Source organism: Schistocerca piceifrons, chromosome 11 (genome assembly GCF_021461385.2).
Source record: "Schistocerca piceifrons isolate TAMUIC-IGC-003096 chromosome 11, iqSchPice1.1, whole genome shotgun sequence".
NCBI lineage: Eukaryota > Metazoa > Arthropoda > Insecta > Orthoptera > Acrididae > Schistocerca > Schistocerca piceifrons.
In genome coordinates, this window is record NC_060148.1 from 88,380,644 (window position 1) to 88,405,706 (window position 25,063).

At 40.6% G+C, this 25,063-nt stretch overlaps 1 protein-coding gene across 1 annotated transcript in view; it reads right to left on the reverse strand.

Annotated features, from left to right (window-relative positions):
* Nucleotides 1–25,063, reverse strand: part of LOC124719733 (zinc finger protein 32-like) — a 74,983-nt gene that overhangs the window by 19,124 nt on the left and 30,796 nt on the right. The window contains exons 3-6 of the mRNA XM_047244935.1: nucleotides 18,180–18,275; nucleotides 10,902–10,967; nucleotides 10,697–10,771; nucleotides 7,826–7,900 (exon numbers count right to left, since the gene is read on the reverse strand). Coding sequence (XP_047100891.1) covers nucleotides 7,826–7,900; nucleotides 10,697–10,771; nucleotides 10,902–10,967; nucleotides 18,180–18,275 — 312 coding nt within the window. The remainder of the gene's footprint in view (nucleotides 1–7,825; nucleotides 7,901–10,696; nucleotides 10,772–10,901; nucleotides 10,968–18,179; nucleotides 18,276–25,063) is intronic.

Below are 25,063 nucleotides of genomic sequence, written 5' to 3' on the forward strand. Positions count from 1 at the left end.
TACCAGCAATTGTAAGATAAGTTGCAAATGTTTACAGCTTAACTATGCTCAGAAATCTTCTACTTTTTTCAGGTACTTAGCTTCAAATCCTATTACTACGCAATTGGAGCAGATGTTCGTGCTGTTTTTACAATGCCACGATGTTACTAATATAAAATACCTTACATTACATCAGAATACACAATAACGCGACTGATACACTACATCATAATTTATTCAGTGATGTAATCACAATCTTTGTCAATGACCACCCCCCAGCATTCAGGTAAGAGTTTGCTATAGCAAGAATAATTGTGGTTTATGGAAAATAGTACTCTATACAGAAAATGTAAGATACAATGAAGTGCAGGCTGTCTAGTACTGAACACACAGACTGGACAACAATGACACAGGTTACAGAATAGGTTGAGCACTCATTTGCGATCACTTCTTGTTTCTTTGGTGACTCGCCAGTGCATGCCAGGGGGCAATCCACGTGGCCTCTATAAACCAGCCTGTGAACTGTGTGGACGCACGATCTTTGAAATCGTGCATCATGAGTGGAGGTACATCAGAGTTCCATGCCTCTCTCTGTAGAATTTTCACAGTTTTGAGTTGAAGAAATCTGTTAACCACTTGTTAAGAGAAACTTCATCATGAATCACTTGTACCTGAATGTTACTGGAGAGAGAGACTGGGCTAAGTCTGGTGAATGTGAAAGGTGAAGAAGTGCTTCAAAATCAAGCCCAGTAATTGCGTCTGAGATGGTTCTGGCCATATGTAAGTGTGCACTACTGTGGAGTAACAAAAAAGGTTCAACACATGTTTTGTTCTCAGCAGCAACAGCAATTCACCTTAGTTGTTCAGAATAGCAACAACAGTTGTTATTGTTTCATTACTTCGTGACAATACATAATGAAGGATGTCCATCTGATTTCACCAAACAGTACAACACAATTTTTTTGAGGGGCTGCAACATCCTCGTTTTTTCGATGGTCTCAGCCACTCTTCCCTCTTTTTTATATTCACATACAGGCACCATTTCTTGCGATTTGTAACAATGAATCCAAGAAATGGCTTGTGCCTACTGTGAGTCAAACAGTAACAGGCAAGCAAAGATGAAAATACAGTTATTCACCAATATCTGCTAACTTCGCTTTACACATGTGGTACCCATGTGCCCAATTTTTGCACATTACCAATGAATGCAAATGGCGTGCAATGATTGTGTGATTACATACCATAAATTGTGCCGATTTCTGAGGCGTTTTTGCAAGGATTATTGTGAAGCAACTGACTTGGGAGCTTTCAATAAAATGAAGAATTTTTTCTGAATATTGTTCATCACACAAGTCAAATTTTCCTTTTCAAAAACAAGAAAACCATTTCCGTGTCATCCGCTCAGCACATGCTTCCCTTGCATAAACAACACAAATTCTTCTCATGGCTTCTGCAGAATTAGATACCCGATTAAACTTGAAGTGTAAAATGAGTCAAAAGTGTTCAATTTTCTCTGCCTGACACTCTGCACCAATTAGCCTTCAAAATGGCCAAAACGAACTGTTACTGACATACAAGCTCCTGTTCATAAGAATCAACCTTCAAACTGATGAAAAACAACTGAATGATGAAAAATTAAGGCTTTGCAATGCAGTGGTGCCAACCCAATGAAGACTCCTGTGGACTTAAAGCACCAACCCAATTTGAAGAAAATCAAACGGGCCAATCTGTAATTTCCCACATGGGAGAGACAGTCCTATATTCTGTAGTAAGCTACTTTTTTAAAAACTTTTGAGAACACGGGAAGGAAGTCAGTTGCTTATCTCCACTTTTTACAACTGCACAATTGGCAGTGTATCCAATGTATACAGGGTGGTCCATTGATCGTGACCAGGCCAAATATCTCACGAAATAAGCGTCAAACAAAAAAAAACTACAAAGAACGAAACTTGTCTAGCTTGAAGGGGGAAACCAGATGGAGCTATGGTTGGGTCGCTAGATGGCACTGCCATAGGTCAAACGGATATCAACTGCGTTTTTTTACATAGGAACCCCCATTTTTTATTACATATTCATGTAGTACGTAAAGAAATATGAATGTTTTAGTTGGACCACATTTTTCGATTTGTGATAGATGGCGCTGTAATAGTAAAAAACATATGGCTCACAATTTTAGACGAACAGTTGGTAACAGGTAGATTTTTTAAATTAAAATACAGAACATAGGTATGTTTGAACATTTTATTTCGGTTGTTCCAATATGATACATGTACCTTTGTGAACTTATCATTTCTGAGAGCACACGCTGTTACAGCGTGATTACCTGTAAATACCACATTAATGCAATAAATGCTCAAAATGATGTCCGTCACCCTCAATGCATTTGGCAATATGTGTAACGACATTCCTCTCAACAGCGAGTAATTCGCCTTCCGTAATGTTCGCACATGCATTGACAATGAGCTGACGCATGTTGCCAGGTGCTGACAGTGGATCACGATAGCAAATATCCTTCAACTTTCCCCACAGAAAGAAATCCGAGGACGTCAGGTTTGGTGAACGTGCGGGCCACGGTATGGTGCTTCGACGACCAATTCACCTGTCACGAAATATGCTATTCAATGCCGCTTCAACCGCACGCGAACTACGTGCCAGACATCCATCGTGTTGGAAGTACATCGCCATTCTATCATGCAGTGAAACATCTTGTAGTAACATCGGTAGAACATTATGTAGGAAATCAGCATACATTGCACCATTTAGATTGTCATCCATAAAATGGGGTCCAATTATCCTTCCTCCCATAATGCCGCACCATACATTAACCCGCCAAGATCGCTGATGTTCCACTTGTCGCAGCCATCATGGATTTTCCGTTGACCAATAGCGCACATTACGCCAGTTTACGTTACCGCTGATGGTGAAGGGCACTTCGTCCCTAAATAGAATGTGTGCATAAAATCTGTCATCGTCCTGTAATTCCTCTTGTGCCCAGTGGCTGAACTGTACATGACATTCAAAGTCATCGCCATGCAATTCCTGGTGCATACAAACATGGTACGGGTGCAATCAATGTTGATGTAGCATTCTCAACACCGACATTTTTGAGATTCCCAATTCTCACGCAATTTGTCTGCTATGATGTGCAGATTAGCCGCGACAGCAGCTAAAACACCTACTTGGGCATCATCATTTGTTGTAGGTCGTGGTTGACGTCTCACATGTGGCTGAACACTTCCTGTTTCCTTAAACAACGTAACTATCCGGCAAACGGTCCGGACACTTGGATGATATCGTCCAGGATACCGAGCAGCATACATAGCACACGCCCATTGGGCATTTTGATCACAATAGCCATACATCAACTCGATATCGACCTTTTCTGCAATTGGTAAATGGTCTATTTTAACACGGGTAACGAATCACGAAGCAAATACCGTCCGCACTGGCGGAATGTTACGTGATACCACGTACTTATGCGTTTGTGCCTATTACAACGGCATCCATCACAAAGCGAAAAAAGTGGTCCAACTAAAACATTGATATTTCTTTACGTACTACACGAATATGCAATAAAAAATGGGGGTTCCTATTTAAAAAAACGCAGTTGATATCCGTTTGACCTATGGCAGCGCTTTTTAGCAGGCCAACCATAGCGCCACCTGGTTTCCCTGTTGAAGCTAGACGAGTTTCGTTCTTTGTAGTTTTTTCGTTTGATGCTTATTTGGTGAGATATTTGGCCCGCTCACTATCAATGGACCACCCTGTATATGCAGACTGAAGTAATAAATGAAATTTTGCAGCAAGGCTGGGATTTGAACCCGGGTCTTCTGCTTGCTAGGCAGATGCAGTGACCACTACACCACCCTGGCACAGTGGCTTTGTACGACTGCACGGACCACCCTAGCATGCTGCCCACCTCATTCACACCTTTGCTACTTGACATTCCTGTAAACTCGAACAACACTGCAGAGGCTCTCGAACTTTGTTGGAATAGCACCTCAGCATCGAAAGAAACTGGGGATCCTGTCTGAAACCCAGGCATAGGGGAATACCCCGTGGGCTGAGGTGTGAATGAGAGTTTGGATTCAGGGGGGAGACATGCTAGGGTAGTCCGTACACAATTGTACAAAGCCGCTGTGCAAGGGAGGTGTAGTGGTTAGTTTATCTGTCTAGTGAGCAGGAAACCTGGGTTCGAATCTTGGTCTTGGTACAAATTTTCATTTGTCCCTTCAGTCTCTATATATACATCACAAATGTTTGAGTTTTGTAAAAGTTTCTGGAACCATACAGTTTCATTTGAATGTGTCAAATATTGTAGTTCAAGACATATGTTTGTGGCTTGTAAAAAAATTCAGTAGGCTACCAAGATCTTTTCTTTAATCATCAGACATTAAAGTCTACACTGAAGAATTTCCTCATGGATCACGCCTATCCTGTCGGGGAGTTCCTGGAAAAATTAAGCTAATTCCTTTGTACATAGTTCATTATGGTAACATATATTTGCAGTCTGTCATCTGCTTAAGATTTTTCTACATTTTATTTTATTTATGTTAATTTCATGTACTTCATGTACTGACTCATTCCGTGACCATAGAGATTTTTCCTCAATTTGATCCAAAAAAATAGAATACTTCAGTAATTCAGAAAATACATCTCGACTCAATGACTGGTTGCAAAAGTAACTCAAAACAGCACAAGATGTCAGTACTTTAGTAGAGATACCATCTTGCTCAGCAGGGTTATTACTTTTTAGTGACATAATAATTTTTGTGCCTCTCTAACAGATGAGAGCCGGGAAAACTAATTTCTAGTGATGGAGTATGCATTGCATATCCCACTAAGTTTATTGGATCTGCCTTTGATAGACCATTTTTCATCCCCATGTTTTCAGCAGCTACTTGCAAAAAATCTAGACTGCACAAACAGATTTGCTATGGACAACATACAGGGTGTTTCTGTGAGAGTGTGGAAAAATTTAACACGGCATAGAGGATGCTTCACTGAACGATTTGAGGTAGGGAACCTGGGATCACAGAAGAAAGCTCAAGGATATCATAGGAATAAAATCACATTACTGTATACTTTTTTGTTTACATTAGTTACAGTTAACTGCAAGTACCACCATTGTCACAATGAACATGCCACTTGAACTGTAACTTACAAAATGTGCTGAAACTGACAGCCATCCACCCCAATGCAAGCATGACATCTGAAAACAAGGTTCTGACGCAGCCTCACAAATATCCCTGGCACGTTTCGAATCACATCATAGGCAGCTACAATTCTGGCAAGTAATTCCATCTCCATATCCACTGGGGACTGATACACAAGCCAATTTAGATATGCCCATAGGAAATAATCAAGTGGATTCAGGTCAGGTGACCTTGCAGGCCTTGGAATAGGAACTACCCTTCCAACCCAGTGACCAGGAAATACAGCACTGAGATGGTTGTGGACATCCACAAGGATATGAGGCGGCACATCGTCATGTTGTATCCACATCCTCTCACAAACAGCCAAGGGTACATTCTCCAACAATTTAGGTAGAACTCTTTGCACGAATCTCAAGTACAGGCAGCCATTCAGACAGCCAGGTAGATGATATGGCCCAATGGGACTGCCACCTACAATGCCTGCCCAGATACTCACAGCAAAATGTACTCGATGATGTGACTACTACAGCGTGAGGGATTTCCTCATCACACACATGGCTATTCCTGCTGTTTGAAATACCATCACGATCATCTGAGGCCTTGTCAGTAAGCACCATGATTTGGAGGAAATCTGGTGGATCAATCTACTGTTGGAGCAACCGCTGGCACAATGCGCCCTTGGTGCAAAGTCAGTCACAAGCACTGCGGGGACTCGTAGTGGGTGATATGGGTGTAATTGAAACTTCCTGGGCAGATTAAAACTGTGTGCCGGACCGAGACTCGAACTCGGGACCTTTGCCTTTCGTAGGCAAGTGCTCTACCAACTGAGCTACCCCAGCACGATTCATGCCCCGTCCTCACAGCTTTACTTCTGCCAATACCTTGTCTCCTACCTTCTAAACTTTACAGAAGCTCTCCTGCGAACCTTGCAGAACTAGCATTCCTGAAAGAAAGGATATTGCGGAGACATGGCTTAGCCACAGCCTGAGGGATGTTTCATAGAATGAGATTTTCACTCTGCTGCGGAGTGTGCGCTGATATGAAACTTCGTGGCAGATTAAAACTGTGTGCTGGACCGAGACTTGAACTCGGGACTTTTGCCTTTTGCGGGCACGTGCTCTACCAACTCCTTTCTTTCAGGAGTGCTAGTTCTGCAAGGTTTGTAGGAGAGCTTCTGTAAAGTTTGGAAGGTAGGAAACGAGGTACTAGCAGAAGAAAAGCTGTGAGGACAGAGCGTGAGTCATGCTTGGGTAGCTCAGTTGGTAGAGCACTAGCCCCGAGTTCGAGCCTCAGTTCGGCATACAGTTTTAATCTGCCAGGAAGTTTCATATCAGCGCACACTCCGCTGCAGAGTGAAAATCTCATTCTGGGCGTAATTGTTGTTCGTAGAGTACTCATCACATGCTAGCATGTGCTGTGCTTATTTCACATGAAATACGATGAGTACTTGTAGTGGGGTCTGCTGCAACACGTTGCAGCACCTCCTCTTCAAAATCGGGTGTGCGAGTGGTCCTCACATCGCTACGTCCCTTGTTTCTCCTCTCCAATGAACCAGTCTCCTACATTCGTCAATGGAGAGAAATAAACACTCGTTGTGACGGATGAAGCCAGTTAGGAAATTGCTGCCTGTACAGCCTTTCAGCAGTGAGAGCATTGCAATGTACTTCCCCATACACAAGGTGCATGTCAATGAGTTTTGCAAAACTGTACCGGTACTGCTCCATTGTATTGTACTGTATGTCTCTGAAAAGCACTGGGTAGTGAATGGGTCCATCCTTGATTCATAGCATGTTCTGTTGTGGGACAATGGAAAGATGATACAACAGACCCACCTTATTTCCTTGCAGGAAATAAGGAATGTACATGTAAATAAACAGCACGGTATGTGTAAGCTAGTACACGTGTTAGTTGTAAGTAAGCTGGTAAACAGTAATGTTAGACAAGCAGTAGACAAGTTTACTTACATACCTACTTAAACTGGCTTTTCCGACGCCTGGTTCCCTACCTAAAATTGTTTTGTTGGAGCGTTCTCTATGTCCTGTTACATTTTTGCATGCTCTTATGAAACACCCTGTATTTCTATTTTTGCAGGATGTTAATAAACAATGTTGCATTGAGAGTATTTACCTATGAATGAAATTACAATGTGTTTAAAGATTTATTGGAAAAAAAAGAATATAAAGGCAATTCACGCCTACAGCATTAAAGAAATTTACACCAATACAAAATCTCATTTTAAAAGAAGTGTGCGAACAACTGTAGTACAAGAGCTCAAAAACAGTCTTGTAAAACTGATAATGATTACTTTAAACAATGTGAACAAGAATGGCTGGTTCTACATAGACAACAGATAAAATATTGACTCGCAGATAAGCACAACTAAAAGCTTTCGGCTGATCGCCTTTGTCAACAATAAAAAAACACACACACACACACACACACACACACACACACATGATTGCAGTCTCAGGCAACTGAAACCACATGGATTTTCCTTTGTTAGATAAAATATTGAACTTTTTAAAGGAATTAATGAAAGAAACCTTCTTTATTCTTTTTATGATTTATAATGAACCTGCAATAAAATAATGTATGATATCATTATACAAACAAAATATTAAATATATTCCAATGAGAACATAAGGGGAGAAGAGTATCGTAGTTTACCAGTATATTGTAATGATACTCACTTGACATGTTCTCTCCACTTTAATGTCTTTGACTTCTAACATACTCCTCACCTCTTTTCCCATGTTTTTATATACCTGAAGCAAGCAGATGACCAAAAGTTACTTTCAACAGGACAGCAGCAGGCAGTAAAGTACTGTAATATGATTAACATGTGCCTGCCAAAGAAAGCAAAAAAGTGCAACATGTGTACAGTTTGGTTACAAAGCATCCTGCATAGACTATGGTTAAAATATCACAATTTGTAAAGGAATTAATGGAAGAAACCTTCTTCATTCTTTTTATGATTTACAATAAGTGTGCCACAAAGTAATTGACACTATTAACCAAAAAAATATTATTTACATATTGTGTTGAGAAACATATTGCAGATGACATTTTTGGAGGAAGTAAGTCCACTAATCTAATACCCAAATCAGTCTCTCTCTCTCTCTCTCTCTCTCTCTCTCTCTCTCTCTCTCTCTCTCACACACACACACACACACACACACACACACACACACACAAAAATAACAAACACAGTGACCAGAGACTGGTCATGTGCATGTGAGTTGTGCTCATGTGAATTTGTGTGTGTTTTCTCCTTCAGAAGAAGGCCTTTTGGCCAAAAGTTTAACTGTGCAGCAGTCTTTTTGCTGTGCCTGTCTGCAATTCAGCATATCCTCTATATTGTGAGTAGTAATCTATTCTTTTCATAATGTTGTTTTGTGTATTTGTACGTACAGTAGTAGAAATCAGTGTAAAAGCATGGGTCTTTGTAGAAAAAATAACACTGTTTGTTGGAACAGTTGTGCACAGTGTATATGCATGTCAAGTGAGTTTATGAAAACAAAGTATGGAAAAATTAAAAGAGTTGATAAAGTAGTAAAGGAGTTTTGTTATCTGGGGAGCAAAATAACTGATGATAGTCGAAGTAGAGAGGATATAAAATGTAGACTGGCAATGGCAAGGAAAGCGTTTCTGAAGAAGAGAAATTTGTTAACATCGAGTATAGATTTAAGTGTCAGGAAGTCGTTTATGAAAGTATTTGTATGGAGTGTAGCCATGTATGGAAGTGAAACATGGGCAGTAAATAGTTTGGACAAGAAGAGAATAGAAGCTTTCGAAATGTGGTGCTACAGAAGAATGCTGAAGATTGGATGGGTGGATCACATAACTAATGAGGAGGTACTGAATAGGATTGGGGAGAAGAGGAGTTTGTGGCACAACTTGAAAAGAAGAAGGGACCTGTTGGTAGGGCATGTTCTGAGGCATCAAGGGATCACAAATTTAGCATTGGAGGGCAGTGTGGAGGGTGAAAATCGTAGAGGGAGACCAAGAGATGAATACACTAAGCAGATTGTAGGTACTGGGAGATGAAGAAGCTTGCACAGGATAGAGTAGCATGGAGAGCTGCATCAAACCAGTCTCAGGACTGAAGACTACTACAACAACAACGACCTAATCAGCAATTTACTTGTACCTTGAACCATTTCATGTGACCGACTTCCTTATCATCTGCAGATGAATAATTTCAGAGTCAAATTCTCACAACTGGCCCATAGAATCAATCACTATGACAGCTCAACTACGACTCTAATGACCAATAACCAATACCTACAATAATGAACACATGGTAAACTAGAAGTAACACCAACGTCCTTCACTGAAATTAATAAAAGTAGAAAAATTGACAGAGACTGCTAGTTATACATTCATTCATCAAACAGTATAAGCCTTAAATGATAAAATATTGCCAGTTGCTCTTTTTTGTGATTTTTGCAAGGGGTCTGATTATGTCGAGCATGTTATTCTCTTAGAAAAAGTTTTGTGTAATTGGTGGCTTTGCACACAGGTGGTTTGAATCACAAACAGAATGCTAAAAGTCATGCTGAATAATTCAAACAATGTTGAAAGAGTAGAAAATTTTAAGGATTGAGGAGAAATCACAAAGGGAGTCCCAAAGGTTTCAATTTTGGGTCCACTCCCATTCTTTATATATTTGAATGACCTTTAATTAATGTTCAAGAAGCAGACTGGCACTTTTAGTGGTGACGTTAAAGTCATAATAAATCCTTCTATGGCAGAAGGCAATGGATGACATTGTACATGTTTCCCAAAGAATTATTAAGCGGCTCTTAGAAAATGGGCTCTCCCTAAATTTCAAAAAGACACATCAAATTCAATTCTCCACAACAAATAGTCATACCAACAATTAATGTAGCACATGAGCAGGAATCAGTAAATAGGGTAGAATGCTCTAAATTTTTGAGTGTGGATACTGAGGAACATCTGAACTGAAAGAAGCACACTACTGAGCTTCTCCAAAAACTAAGTTAAGCTACTTTTGATCTTCGTATCAATGCTAATCTTGGAAACAACTCCCAGCATATTTTTCCACTCAATAATGTCGTATGGAATAATTTTCTTCGGTAACTTGCCACTTACAAAGAAAGTACTATTTGCACAAAAGCAAGCAGTAAGAGTAATATGTGGTGTCCACCGACAGGTGTCATATAGGTTCCCCTTCAGGGTACTAGGCATTTGAACTGTGCCATCACAATTCACTGCAATGATACATCATGATTTGACAAGAACACTGAGATCCATACCTACAACACTAAAAGGAAAAATGATCTTTATTATCATTAATTAAAGCTGTCAATGGCTCAGAGAGTAATTCAATATTAATGTTAATCATGTATACACATCCTGCAAACTGACTCATCAACATCATTTCAAAAAGAATCATTCAACTGCCCTATGGAACATGTAGCTAACTGACCAATGCACTTTTGTAGTCACAGATGCAGTTCTGCTTATTCTCACAACTTGCCAAGGCCACTGGCTGATATAAGTGCACACACACATTATTGTAAGGTAATGATACTCACTTCAAGAGTTCCATCCAATCTAGTTTCTTTGACTTTTAAAGTACTCCTTCCTTCTCTGCCTGCATCTTTATTTGCCTGTAGCAAGCAAAAACAGACAATTACTTCTTAAAGAACAACAGCAGGCCGTCTACACAAAGCATTGCAGTAAAATTAACATATGACTGCCAAAGGGACAAAAAAGTCTTGCTCCACTGCAAAGACTCACCTGGTGTCTGTGGGGAATGAAATTGTCTGCCAACTGTTGCACGGCAGCTAATGCTCCTGAAGAAATCTGCAACACAGCCACAAAGGAGTATTTAACAACAAGCAACAACAACAGCTTCAGTAACCCTGTCAAACAAACATCTTCCAACAGTGGAATCACAAAAGGCATAAATGAGTTCAGGTTTATGCTTATCCATTATGGGTGATCTAGAAACCATACTTGTGTGTCTATACATAGTGAGTCAAAGAGGACTTTACAACTTTGAAATAATATAGAAATTCATAGATGTGTCTTTTGTGTAGAAAACAACCTCAAGTTCCACACAAAAGTATCAAGTGCCATTCCGGTTCGATGTGACTACCATTTGTGATGTGACAACCATCCCACTGGTAATCAATTTCTTCCCACATTCGTTACAGCAAATCGGACATAACTTGTGCAACAGCAGCTTAGATTCGATTTTTTCAGGTCAGCTAAATACGCTCTTTGAAACTCTAAAGGCAACACGGGTAAAATATAGGAAGCGAAAGGCTTTTGACAACTTGTACAGAAGCCAGACAGCAGTTATTAGATTGAGAGGCATGAAAGGGAAGCAATGGTTGAGAAAGGAGTGAGGCAAGGTTGTAGCCTACCCTTGATGTTCAACCGTACACTGAGCAAGCAGTGGAGGAACCCACAGAAAAATTTAGAGTAGGAATTGAAGTTCAAGGCGAAGATATAAAAACTTTGAGGTATGCTGATGACACTGTAATTCTTTCAGAGACAGTAAAGGATTTGGAAGAGCAATCGAATGGAATGGACAGAGTCTTGAAAGGTGGGTATAAGATGAACATCAGCAAAATAAACCAGGATAATGGAACATAGTCAAATTAAATGAGTTGGTGCTAATGGAATTAGATTAGGAAATGAGATACTCAAAGTATTAGATGAGTTTTGCAATTTGGGCAGCAGAATAACTGATGATGGCTGAAGTAGAGAGTATGTAAAATGTAGACTGGCAGTGGCAAGAAATGCGTTTCTGAAGGAAAGAAATTTGTTGACACCAAATGTAGATTTAAGTCTTACAAAATCTTTTCTGAAAGTATTAGTCTGTGATGTATGGTAGTGAAACAAGGATGATAAAAAGTTTAGACAAGAAGAGAATACAGCTTCAGGAATGTGGTGCTACAGAAGAATGCTGAAGATTAGATGGGTCGATCACATAACTAATTAGTAGGTACTGAACTAAATTGGAGAGAAAAGATATTTGTGGCACAACTTGACTAGAAGAAGGGATCAGTTGATAGAACACATTCTGAGACAGCAAGGGATCACCAATTTAGCAGTAGAGAGAAGAGTGTGTGTGTGTGTGTGTGTGTGTGTGTGTGTGTGTGTCTGTGTGTTTGGGGGGGGGGGGGGGGGGGTTAAAATTGTTAAGGAAGACAAGGACATGAATACAGTAGGCAGATTCAGAAGAATGTAAGTTGCAGTAGCTATTTGGAGATGAAAAGGCTTGCACATGGTACAGTAGTGTGGATAGCTGGATCAAACCAGTCTTAAGACTGAAGACCGCAACAACAACAACTGCTAAGGTTAGCGATCATCTATATAATTTTTAAGATGAAGTCACAAGAAGATCTCAGGACTTCAAGAAATCTGAGCCTCAACTCAATTTGTTCTCTTATCCTACCACTCCTGATATAGACACAAGAACAGAGGAGCTGCAGCTTGCTTGCTGACACGCAGTCAGATCACAATGTGAAAGAAATATTTAATGCAGTGACATTAGTTGAGTTTTACAAATATTTGTCTGTTAAAATGTTTCCATGTATAAAGAAATTTGTTGGGAAAATGTCCTCTATATTATTTGCTAGAAGAGGAGTATTTTCACAATAGCAAAGATGCACATGTTCATAATTCTTACTGTATGCAATGTAGAGCCCACATTTAATGAACAATTTTTTATAGTTTTGGTTCACACTACCTCCTCCCAAAACATGGAAAGCAAAGAACTTGAAGCTATCAGAGGTATTGGAAAGATTTTCGCTTATAACTTTCGACTCGCTCGTTCCCGGACCACCTGAAGTTGACACCCTTACAGTCCTCCACCATTTCTGGAAGTTTGTAATGTCATCATGAATCACCCTGTAGATGCTCTATGGCAGACATTAAATACAAGTCTGTGATCAGAATTTCAACAATCAATCTCACTTTTGATTTTTTTTGTAGGAAAGGGTGATAGGATACATCTCATTAAACTGATTCTAATATTAAACATGCTTTCAGCTATAGATCATACAAAATTAGCACAATAAACAAATTCAATAAAACTGCCACTGTTTTATTTAACTTCTACTTGTTGATTTTTATGGTACAGTTTATAGCTTTTCTAATATGCAAATTTAACTAATGAATGTAACCATTTTAAAAGGTACTGATAATTTCCTCTTCCACAATGCGGCCCCTGAGCCAAAAACAATTACCCTACCGTGCCCTTTGGCATAATCTACACACGCAGCCAATGAGAATATTGTGTAAAGTTGATAACCAAATACCTTCCAGTGGCCTGTTCAGGCACCTAGTGATTCTTGCACTTATATGTCAACAAACATATGCTCCCTAATGATGTTTGTGGTTAATAATAATAATAATAATAATAATAATAAAAAGAGTGAATTCAGATGAAGTCCAGCAATTCACAACCACCTGCCCCCCCCCCCCCCCCCCACACACACACAGAGAGAGAGAGAGAGAGAGAGAGAGAGAGAGAGAGAGAGAGAGAGAGAGAGAGAGAGAGAGAGAGAGGGGGGGGGGGGGAGGGGAGGGGGAGGAGGAGAGAGAGAGAGAGAGAGAGAGAGAGAGAGAGAGGGGGGGGGGGCCTTACTGTCATCTGTTACACAACACATTATAATCAAATTTCTCATAACAGAGGCGTAAAACCAATTGAAATTTTGAAAAGACATGTGGCAGAGTTTTGGGACATTACCCTAAGAAGGGCTCAAGTGCATGTATGGCACAAACAGTTTTTACAGGCACGAGAAATACTGGGTGATTCAAAAAGAATACCACAACTTTAGGAATTTAAAACTCTGCAACGACAAAAGGCAGAGCTAAGCACTATCTGTCGGTGAATTAAGGGAGCTATAAAGTTTCATTTAGTTGTACATTTGTTCGCTTGAGGCGCTGTTGACTAGGCGTCAGCGTCAGTTGATGCTAAGATGGCGACCGCTCAACAGAAAGCTTTTTGTGTTATTGAGTACGGCAGAAGTGAATCGACGACAGTTGTTCAGCGTGCATTTCGAACGAAGTATGGTGTTAAACCTCCTGATAGGTGGTGTATTAAACGTTGGTATAAACAGTTTACAGAGAATGGGTGTTTGTGCAAAGGGAAAAGTTCTGGACGGCCGAGAACGAGTGATGAAAATGTAGCACGCATCCAGTAAGCATTTGTTCGCAGCCCAGGAAAATCGACTCGCAGAGCTAGCAGAGAGCTGCAAATTCCACAATCAACTGTACGGAGAGTCCTATGAAAAAGGTTAGTTATGAAACCTTATCGCCTGAAATTGGTTCAAGCACTGTCTGCAGCTGATAAGATTAAAAGAATTGATTTCTGTGATTTTATCCTTGCTCAAATGGAAACAGATGAATGTTTCGTTTCAAAGATTGTGTTTAGTGATGAAGCAACTTTCCACACTAACGGGAAAGTCAACCGTCACAATGTCTGTATATGGGGCACTGAGAATCCGTGGGAAACAACTCAGTATGAACGTGACTCGCCTAAGGTGAACGTTTTCTGTGCCATTTCAGCCAATAAAGTTTTTGGTCCCTTTTTCTTCTAAGGTGCTACTGTAACTGGACTACAGTATCTGGAGATGTTAGAGAATTGGCTGTTCCCTCAGCTCGAACAAGAAGCACAACAATTCATATTTCAGCAGGATGGAGCGCCACCACATTGGCACTCATCTGTCCGTAACTACCTGAACGTCAACTACCCGAGGCGACGGATCGGCCGCCAGGCAGCCCGTGACAGAGCACTTCATCACTGGCCTCCAAGAAGCCCTGATCTTACCCCCTGCGATTTTTTCTTATGGGGGTATGTTAAGGATACGGTGTTTCGGCCACCTCTCCCAGCCACCGTTGATGATTTGAAACGAGAAATAACAGCAGCTATCCAAACTGTTACGCCTGATATGCTACAGAGAGTGTGGAACGAGTTGGAGTATCGGGTTGATATTGCTCGAGTGTCTGGAGGGGGCCATATTGAACATCTCTGAACTTGTTTTTGAGTGAAAAAAAACCTTTTTAAATACTCTTTGTAATGATGTATAACAGAAGGTTATATTATGTTTCTTTCATTAAATACACATTTTTAAAGTTGTGGTATTCTTTTTGAATCACCCTGTAGTTGATAATGCTGCTCACCGACATCTCCCGAGGACCAGCACAACTGAGGAGAGTATTCCCGTTGTTAGCCAGCTCTCTGAAAACAATCGCCACATAAAGTTGCTGAACTTGCTGTCGAGGTTGGCATCAGCTACGGTTGTGCTCATTATCAGAAGGTTCGGATTTCAGAAGGCGGGGGTTTCATCTTCTCAATGCAGAGCAAAAATTTCATCATCTTGAGATGCAGAAATGGCTACTGATACCTGCTACCAAACTGAAGGGTAACATTTTTTGCAATGGACTGTGATCTGCAATGAAATGTGGGTGCACCATTACACCCCAGAATTGAAAAAAAAAGCATCACATAAGCACGTAAAAAGGACAAATCTGCACCTGTCAAAGTCGTGAACTGTCTCTCTGCAGGAAAGGTTTCTGCAATAGTCTGATTTTAAAGGAGTTCTCTCATTATTTGTTTTCCGTGAGCATTGTACTGTGAACGCTGCATGCTCTTGCCAACTTCTGGACCAAACAAAACATACATATTGTCGGAAGAGATGTGCACTTCCAACCAGGGATGTGATCGTGCTACGTGAGGACATTCGATCCCCCACAGCCACGCGAACTCTATAAAAAATGCAGGAATTGTTGTCGACCACACTAGAACATCGTCCACGTCATTTATTTGGACCACTAAAGATTGCCTATCTGCTGGGAAAAGATACTCTTACAAATGAAAAGAACAGCATGTTATCCGTGTCCTTATCCACTAAGCTATGCCGGAGACGCTATTTTTGTCTTTTGTGTCGATTATCATAGTATCTATTGAAGGTTTATGTTGTTGAGGCCTCATTAACTGACATTTAATTATAAGTGTGGCACATTTGTGATAACTCTTCAATTTACCATTGCCCTGAAATGGCATACTGCAAGTTATAGCACAAAACAGCTAAATACACCAAAATCAGTATGGCGTCTGCGACATCAAGTGACATGTCATTCTGATATCACTTCCAACTGAGTAATACTCTATGGTCCTAAACAGAGGTGGTATAATTCTCCCATTAACATATACTGTCATTGCACAGCTTTCGACATCTTTTATCTGCTCATTTAAGTGTGTGCATCTTTGTTGGAATGCATTTCTGGCTGTATTTCCATTTGAAATTTTTTGTTCCTTATCCTCTCAGGGACCGTTTCCTGCAGTTCCTCCTCATTTGGCAGAATCATCCTGTGTAAAATTATATAGAAGTAATTAACACACTTATTTGCTTAACCAGAATACAACTAGTCATAATTTTGTTGGTGGTATACTTTACAGAACAGTGGTTGCATCTGCGTTTTAAAGTACAACTTGACTCATCCCACTTCCCTTAAGCCTCTCCTCCATTGTGGGATTTACAAAATACGAGTGTGAATGAAGGAATGAATTTTATTTAGTTTTAACCAGTCAACCTGGGTTATTTCCTTTTACCAGCACACAACACCACAATTCCAATATGATGTCACACTGTTTACTTTCTCGCAGTGCAAGGTACATTGTGGAGTATACAATGTGCAGATCAAATAAATATAAACATCATACAGTATGAAACTTCCTGGCAGATTAAAACTGTGTGCCGGACCAAGACTCGAACTCGGGACCTTTGCCTTTCGCGGGCAACTGCTCTACCATCTGAGCTATCCAAGCACGACTCATGACCCGTCCTCACAGCTTCAATTCAGTTTCCTACCTTCCAAACTTTACAGAAGCTCTTCTGTGAACCTTGCAGAACTAGCACTCCTGAAAGAAAGGATACTGGGGAGATATGGCTTAGCCACAGCCTGGAGGATGTTTCCAGAATGAGATTTTCATTCTGCAGCGGAGTGTGCGTTGATATGAAACTTCATGGCAGATTAAAACTGTGTGCCGGACCAAGACTCGAACTCAGGATCTTTGCCTTTCGCAGGCAAGTGCTCTACCATCTGAGCTACCCAAGCACGATTCATGACCTGTCCTCACAGCTTCAATTTTGCCAGTACCTCACATCTTACCTTCCAAACCTTACAGAAGCTCTTCTGCAAACCTTGCAGAACTAGCACCCCTAAAAGAAAGGATTGTAGCTGTGAGGACAGGTCATGAGTCATGCTTGGGTAGCTCAGATGGTAGAGCAGTTGCCCGGGAAAGGCAAAGGTCTCAAGTTCGAGTCTTGGTTCAGCACACAGTTTTAATCTGCCAGGAAGTTTCATATCAGCGCACACTCTGCTGCAGAGTGAAAATCTCATTCTTGATCATACGGTATTGTTGGCAGTGATATTTGCAACACGTGGGTTCAGGCATGTGTCAGACAGGGTCTTCTTTCTCCGCATACACTGGCTCCTTCCCTTACGGATATGTGACAGTTGTGTCGTATGTGTATCTGTGAAGTGTAGGAGAGTGTAACGAATGTGGTGTATAGCATTGTGTTAGTCTTGTGATGTACAATGATAAGAGAAGGAAGAGGGTCAAATTCAGTGCTGTCACACAGCCTATTCACGAATAGTACCGAGCCCCTGTTCCAGTTCCACGAACAGGCAATCATTGGCAGTGTCACGTGGCCCCACTTCGTGAGACACTACGGCAATATCTGGAATTTAATCTCAAACATTGGCACAAGGATTAGAGATTAGGAACTTTATCCCACCAGCTCCCCTCCTCTTACCTCCCCTTGCAGGGTGAATACAGGCAGTGTAAATGTCATCCACGACCATAATTCAAATTGGCTTACTCCCAAGTCGAGCACAACCACACGAACGTGCGTCAGCGACATCAACTGTGGAGGTCGGTACAGATAAGGTCACAGATAGTCAATATCACTGTAATGTCCCACAAATAAAGATACTGATACGCAACACTTCCCAATCGGTAAGATAAACATAAACAACAAAGGCTGGACTCACCTCTGCCTGGCCTCCCGCACTGCCACCTGCCTGCCCTCCTTCGAGAGACAGAGGGTCTGTTAGCGGTTCACCAGCTGCCACTGCTCCGCACGAGATCTGAAATATAAGCACCGAGATGAGATACCGTATCCGTGATAAACAGATTCATGTTATCTACTAGTCATTTCGCACAAGGACATCTTATTACACTCACAAATAGAGAGAGGAAAAATGACTGTCTATATGCCTCTGCATTGACATCTACACGACAACTGAACGTATTAACCAGCTATTTTGAAAAGGCCACGACTTCTTAAAATCATGCCCTGCAATGAGATCCATCCTGTCTGAGATTTTGCCCACCGCACCTAGAACAGCTTTTCGTTGCCCTCCCAATCTCAGCAATGTCCTCGTCAAATCCTATGCTCCTTCTGCACCCGTCTCCCTACCCTATGGCTCCTACCCCTGTCTCTGCTGCAAGACTTGCCCTATGTACCCTTCTACCACCGCCTATACCATACCCCATAACTGGAAAAACAGATGCAACAAAGGGAGAGCCACCTATGAAACGACACGTCATATACCAGCTCTTACGTAAACACTGTTCGTCCTTTTACATTGCCGTGACTACCACCTAGTTATCAGTCAGGATGAATGGGCGTAGGCAGAGGGTATACTGGCAACACACAATATCCTGTTGCAGAGCATGCTCTACAACTCGACAGTCATGGCCTCGGTGCCTGTTTCACCACACGTGACATCTGGAGTCTTCCCCCAGACACCAGTTTCTCAGAACTCCACAAGTGGGAACTACCGTATTTACTCGAATCTAAGCCGCACTTTTTTCCGGTTTTTGTAATCCAAAAAACCGCCTGCGGCTTAGAATCGAGTGCAAAGCAAGCGGAAGTTCTGAAAAATGTTGGTAGGTGCCGCCATAACTAACTTCTGCCGTCGAATATATGTAGCGCTGCACAGGCATGCTTTGTACGCACAAAGATAAATTCTGGCGCCAAAACCTCTGCGTCAGTAAACAAATTAAAAAAAAAAAAGGTGGAAGACGAGCTTTTTCCTCCGCCCCGAGTTTCGACCACTGCATTTTCATACATTATTCAACGAAGTAAATACAAATTCCGTATTGTTCATCTTCGAATGTAGCAGAATTTCAATGTAATATGAAAATCCGACTGGCAAGACTGTTTGGCATGTTTGTCAATATGACCAACTCTACGTTCTGAATTTTTTCCTACCTGTGAGAAGAGATGGTTGCTAATAGGAACCTGATGAAATGTGAATCACATGCAGTATTCTCTTCACCATAAGAATAATACGAATATAAACATTACCTCATGTATTCTTTCGTGTTTGCTGCTATCTCATTTAAATCCTGTCTGCCTAATAAACTACGAAACTAGAGTGAGACAACAGCAAACGCGGAAGAATATATGTATCGTTTCATGATTATATTCGTATTATTCTTATGCCTAATAGTGACACAGTCAGAAATGAAGTACGGCAACTGACGATATTTTTAAATCTAAGATGACTCTAATTTCTGTGCAGAATTTGATGTACTAAAGAAGCGGCCACAAAGATTTTCAAACGGAGAAAAATTTTCGCCTAACTATGTTCTATCATACGCAGTCTATTATTTGGTTTTTGTTGATCATTATCAAAGAAAGCAGCAGTGTAAGTAACAACAAATAGCAGTCTCTTGCCATTGTTTTGCTAATGAGACGATTCCTCTTTTTTAATTGCAAGCGGCGGTAGCGCGTAGCGCACAAAAGCAAGCAATGCTGCGAGCGGCGACAGGCCGTAAACACGGACTATCAGAATGCGACAAACAATGCATGACACAGTACAGTAATGCATTTTCAGCTTAGAGTGACATAAACACCTATAACAAAGAAAACGGCACTTATCAGATCAAAGCAAAATAAGCAATCGATTCAAACCAGACGAAGCACGTGAAAAAGGAAGGGTACCCTTATAAATATGGACGGAGTGCCTGACGCATAGCAATGGCTACCTGGTAAAGCGTAACTGCTAAGCTTACGACTCGAACCAAACTACTGTAGCTGCATCGTCATTCATTCGACCTAAATTGTGTCTCATATTACAATGGACCAACTTTGTTTCGATTTGGAGGTGCTGCCTAAAACTTTTTTCTCCCCTTGAATTTCGAGTCTCAGATTTCAGGTGCGGCTTAGATTCGGGAAATTTTTTTTTTCCTTTATTTCAAGTCTCATTTTTCAGGTGCGGCTTAGATTCGAGTGCGGATTAGATTTGAGTAAATACGGTAGCACTACAACACGTCCTTGGTTCTCATCACCCATCTGGCCTTAATTTATGTTAATTCCCTCCATCTCAGCATTTCGTAAGAGTAACTACTCCTTCCTTCACTTGATTTTAGTTTTCAACATTTTTCATTTTCTAACTTGGCTATTTTTCACTGTCCCCCTCCCCTACACTGTTACATAAACTGCACTTAGCTTTTGACTCTTATTAACTCTAGTTCTAGTTGTAATCTCTGTCTTGCACATTACCCTGTCTTCCACCTTTAAGCCCTCAGGTTTTCAAGTCTCGTGTGGTGCAGTCCCCAACAATCAGTCTTCCCTTCTCATCCCATCCAGTAAGTGCCCCCTGACGCAGTGATTCTGGGTGACTTTTCAGAACTACACCCCTTTCTTAAACCTCTCAACACCTTTCCTTTCATCCCTCTTCCTTCCCCTCCAATTCTTCTGCCGGAAGAAGGAGCCACTGGCTCTGAAAGCCTGCATAATTTAAATTTTTTCTTTGTGTGTGTTCTCCTGCCACCACTTGGTGAGTACATTTTTTATCTATCCAATTACATTATACATGATTACTCTGCAAGTCACAATTAAGTGCTTGCCAAACGGTTTATCAAACCTCTACCATTCAACTCTGAAACAGTGGGTGGGGAAAATGAACACTTAAATCTTAACATGCAAGCTCTCATTTCTCTTATTTTATTATGGTCATTCCTCCCTGTGTGGGTAGGCACCAACAAATTTTTTATACGCTCTGAAGAGAAAGTTGGTGACTGAAATTTCATGAAAAGGTCTTGTCGCAGCAAAAAATGGGTTTGTTTGAATGACTTCCATCCCAATTTGTGTACCACATCTGGGAATTTTCTCCTTATTTCGCAATAATACAAAACGAGCTGCCCTTCTCTGAACTTTTTCTGTCCTCTGTCAATCCTATCTGATGTGGATCCCACACCACTCAGCAATACTCCAGAAGAGGGTGGACAAGCAGAGTGTAAGCAGTCTCTTTAGTAAACCTGTTATACAGGGTCATTCAAAAAGAATACCACAACTTTAGGAATTTAAAACTCTGCAACGACAAAAGGCAGAGCTAAGCACTATCTGTCGGCGAATTAAGGGAGCTATAAAGTTTCATTTGGTTGTACATTTGTTCGCTTGAGGCGCTGTTTACTAGGCGTCAGCGTCAGTTGATGCTAAGATGGCGACCGCTCAACAGAAAGCTTTTTGTGTTATTGAGTACGGCAGAAGTGAATCGACGACAGTTATTCAGTGTGGGGCACTGAGAATCTGCGGGAAACAACTCAGTATGAACGTGACTCGCCTAAGGTGAACGTTTTCTGTGCCATTTCAGCCAATAAAGTTTTTGGTCCCTTTTTCTTCGAAGGTGCTACTGTAACTGGACTACAGTATCTGGAGATGTTAGAGAATTGGCTGTTCCCTCAGCTCGAACAAGAAGCACAACAATTCATATTTCAGCAGGATGGAGCGCCACCACATTGGCACTTATCTGTCCGTAACTACCTGAACGTCAACTACCCGAGGCGATGGATCGGTCGCCAGGCAGCCCGTGACAGAGCACTTCATCACTGGCCTCCAAGAAGCCCTGATCTTACCCCCTGCGATTTTTTCTTATGGGGGTATGTTAAGGATATGGTGTTTCGGCCACCTCTCCCAGCCACCATTGATGATTTGAAACGAGAAATAACAGCAGCTATCCAAACTGTTACGCCTGATATGCTACAGAGAGTGTGGAACGAGTTGGAGTATCGGGTTGATATTGCTCGAGTGTCTGGAGGGGGCCATATTGAACATCTCTGAACTTGTTTTTGAGTGAAAAAAAAAACCTTTTTAAATACTCTTTGTAATGATGTATAACAGAAGGTTATATTATGTTTCTTTCATTAAATACACATTTTTAAAGTTGTGGTATTCTTTTTGAATCGCCCTGTATTTTCAAAGTGTTCTGGCAGTAAATCACAGTCTTTGGTTTGGTTTCCCCACGCCATTATCTATGAGATCGTTGCAATTTAAGTTATTCGAAACTGGAATATTTAGGTATTTCATTGAAATTTCAGTCTTTACATTTGTATGATTTATTGTGTAACTGAAATTTAGCAGATTTCTCTTAGTATTCAAGTGAGTGACTTCATACTTTTCAAGATTTAGAGTCAATTGCCACTTTTTACTCCATACTGATATCCTGTCTACAACATTTTGCAATTAGTTTTGATCACCTGACTACTTTAGATGACAGTAAATGACTTCTATACAAGCCCTAATTTCTTTGTTACTTTCATAGTCCTTAAAGAGAAATTTACATCAGCAGCAGCAGAATCGTTCTGTAGCTATAAGCCACAAATGACAGGTGTCAAAATTTCTTAGCTGTGTTTCACAAAAAGAAAGTCATCACTCCTCCAGAAATTTCTATTTCATATGAAGATAGTAATTGTTCCAAAAGAACAGATACTAATGATGACCATGCAGCTTCTCTACAAAGAAATGATAATTAATTGAAACCCTCAGCTGCCTTCAGGAACACTACAAATGTAGGTCATGGACAGTTGGGAATGTGGGTCTCACGGCAAGCGTGCAGGGGATAAGTCCCTGCAGTTGCGCTATCCTCTGTGCCCTCGGGGGCTCAGATGGATAGAGCATATGTCATGTAAGCATGAGATCCTGGGTTCGAGCCCCAGTCGAGGCACACATTTTCAGCTGTCCCCATTGAGGTATATCAACAACACCTGTTGACAGCTGGGGGCTTCAATTAATCATCATTTATTTCTATTTCAGTTCACAGAGATTTCTATAACACTTGTGACTTAATCAAATTACTGGTAACAAATCTAGCAGTGCTCCTCTGAACTGCAAACAATGTTTATCTTCAATCCATCCAGGTGAGGATCCCAACCACTTGAACTGCATTCAAGAATGAGTCACACTAGTGTTTTATAAGTTGTCTCCTTTACAGAAAACCAAAATTTTACTAGGAATGTTGACCATTCGCCCTCACTACCACCAACATTGCATGCTCATTCCACTTCATGTCACTTTTTTTTGCAAAGTTATGGCTTCATATCTATCAGCGTGAACTGTGTCAAGTAACACTCCACTGATACTGTATCTGAACACTGTAGGATTGTTTTCCTACTCATCTGCATTAACTTATATTTTCCCACATTTAGAGCCACCTGGTATCCATCATATCAAACAGCAGTTCTGCCCAAGTCAACCTGTATCCTCCTACAGTTGCACAAAGATGGCACTTCAACATCATCAGCAAACAGTAGCTTACTGCATCCGTCAGATCTTTTATGTATGTCGGAAACAAAAGAAGTCCTAACATACTTCCTTGGGGCACTCATGGCAATACCCTTGTTTATGACAAATACTCACCATCCAGGACAACGTTGCTTAAGAAACCTTCAAGCCACTCATATTTTAGAACCTATTCTGTATGTTTGGGCCTTTACTAACAGCCATGATTACTTCCGACTGCAAATTAATTATTTATAAAATCCACCACAACAATTTCAGCTGTGTTGTCATATTCAAGTGGAGTACTGGGAAATCATGATTCAGCACAAGTCAAAATATTAAGGAATATCTGACATGTGTATATGTCATCACCACATCCATATGTTTGGTGTTTACTGTTATCATTATATTTATCTTTTACAAAAATAAAATCACACTTCTATGCATGATAACAAAGGTAATATCAAATATCTAACATACAGAGGTGACAATCACATATATACGAGTCAGATATTGTTTAAGATTTTGATATACATTGAAGCACAATTTCAAAATACACATGGCCAAAATTGCAAGAATGGATATTATAAACAAATCATTTACAATCAATGAGTCTCATGATGTGTATTAAATAGTTTTACATAGCTGTGAGCTATGAGTAGTTAAAAAATTTGGCAATTGCCAGTGAGCCTGCATTTCTGTCCAATATGTGAAAGGATGCATCTGAATCGAATGGATAGCATCTTGGAAAGACATTATAAAATGAACATCGACAAAAGTCAAACAAGGGTAATGGAATGTAGTCAAATTAAATTATCTGATATTGTGGGAATTAGATTATGAAATAAGACACTCAAAGTAATAGACAAGTTTTGCTATTTGGGTGGAAAAATAATTGATAATGGTCAAAGCAGAGGGGATACATGATTGGCAACAGCAAGAAAAGCATTTCTGAAGTTAGAGAAATCTGTTAGCAGAGAATAAAAATTTAAATGTTTAAATTTTATTGAACAATGAAGAAAAATATAGATTGCTACTTACCATAAAGATAACATGCTAAGTTGCAGACAGGCAGAATTAAAAGACACTTACACATAAGCTTTCGGCCACAGCCTTCCACACCTCGCGCACACATGACTGCCAACTCTGGCAGCTCAGGCCAGAATGCCAGAGTTGGCAGTTGTGGGTGTGAGATGTGCTTGCCTTATTGTGCCTGTCTGCAGCTTAACACGTTATCTTTCCTAAATTGTTGATATTCCCAGGTGGAGTTTCCATTATTTAAGTCTTTTTGAAGGTATTTGTTGGGAGAGCAGACTTTTATGCAGCTGAAACATGGTGGTAAGCATGTTCAGACAAGAAGAGAAT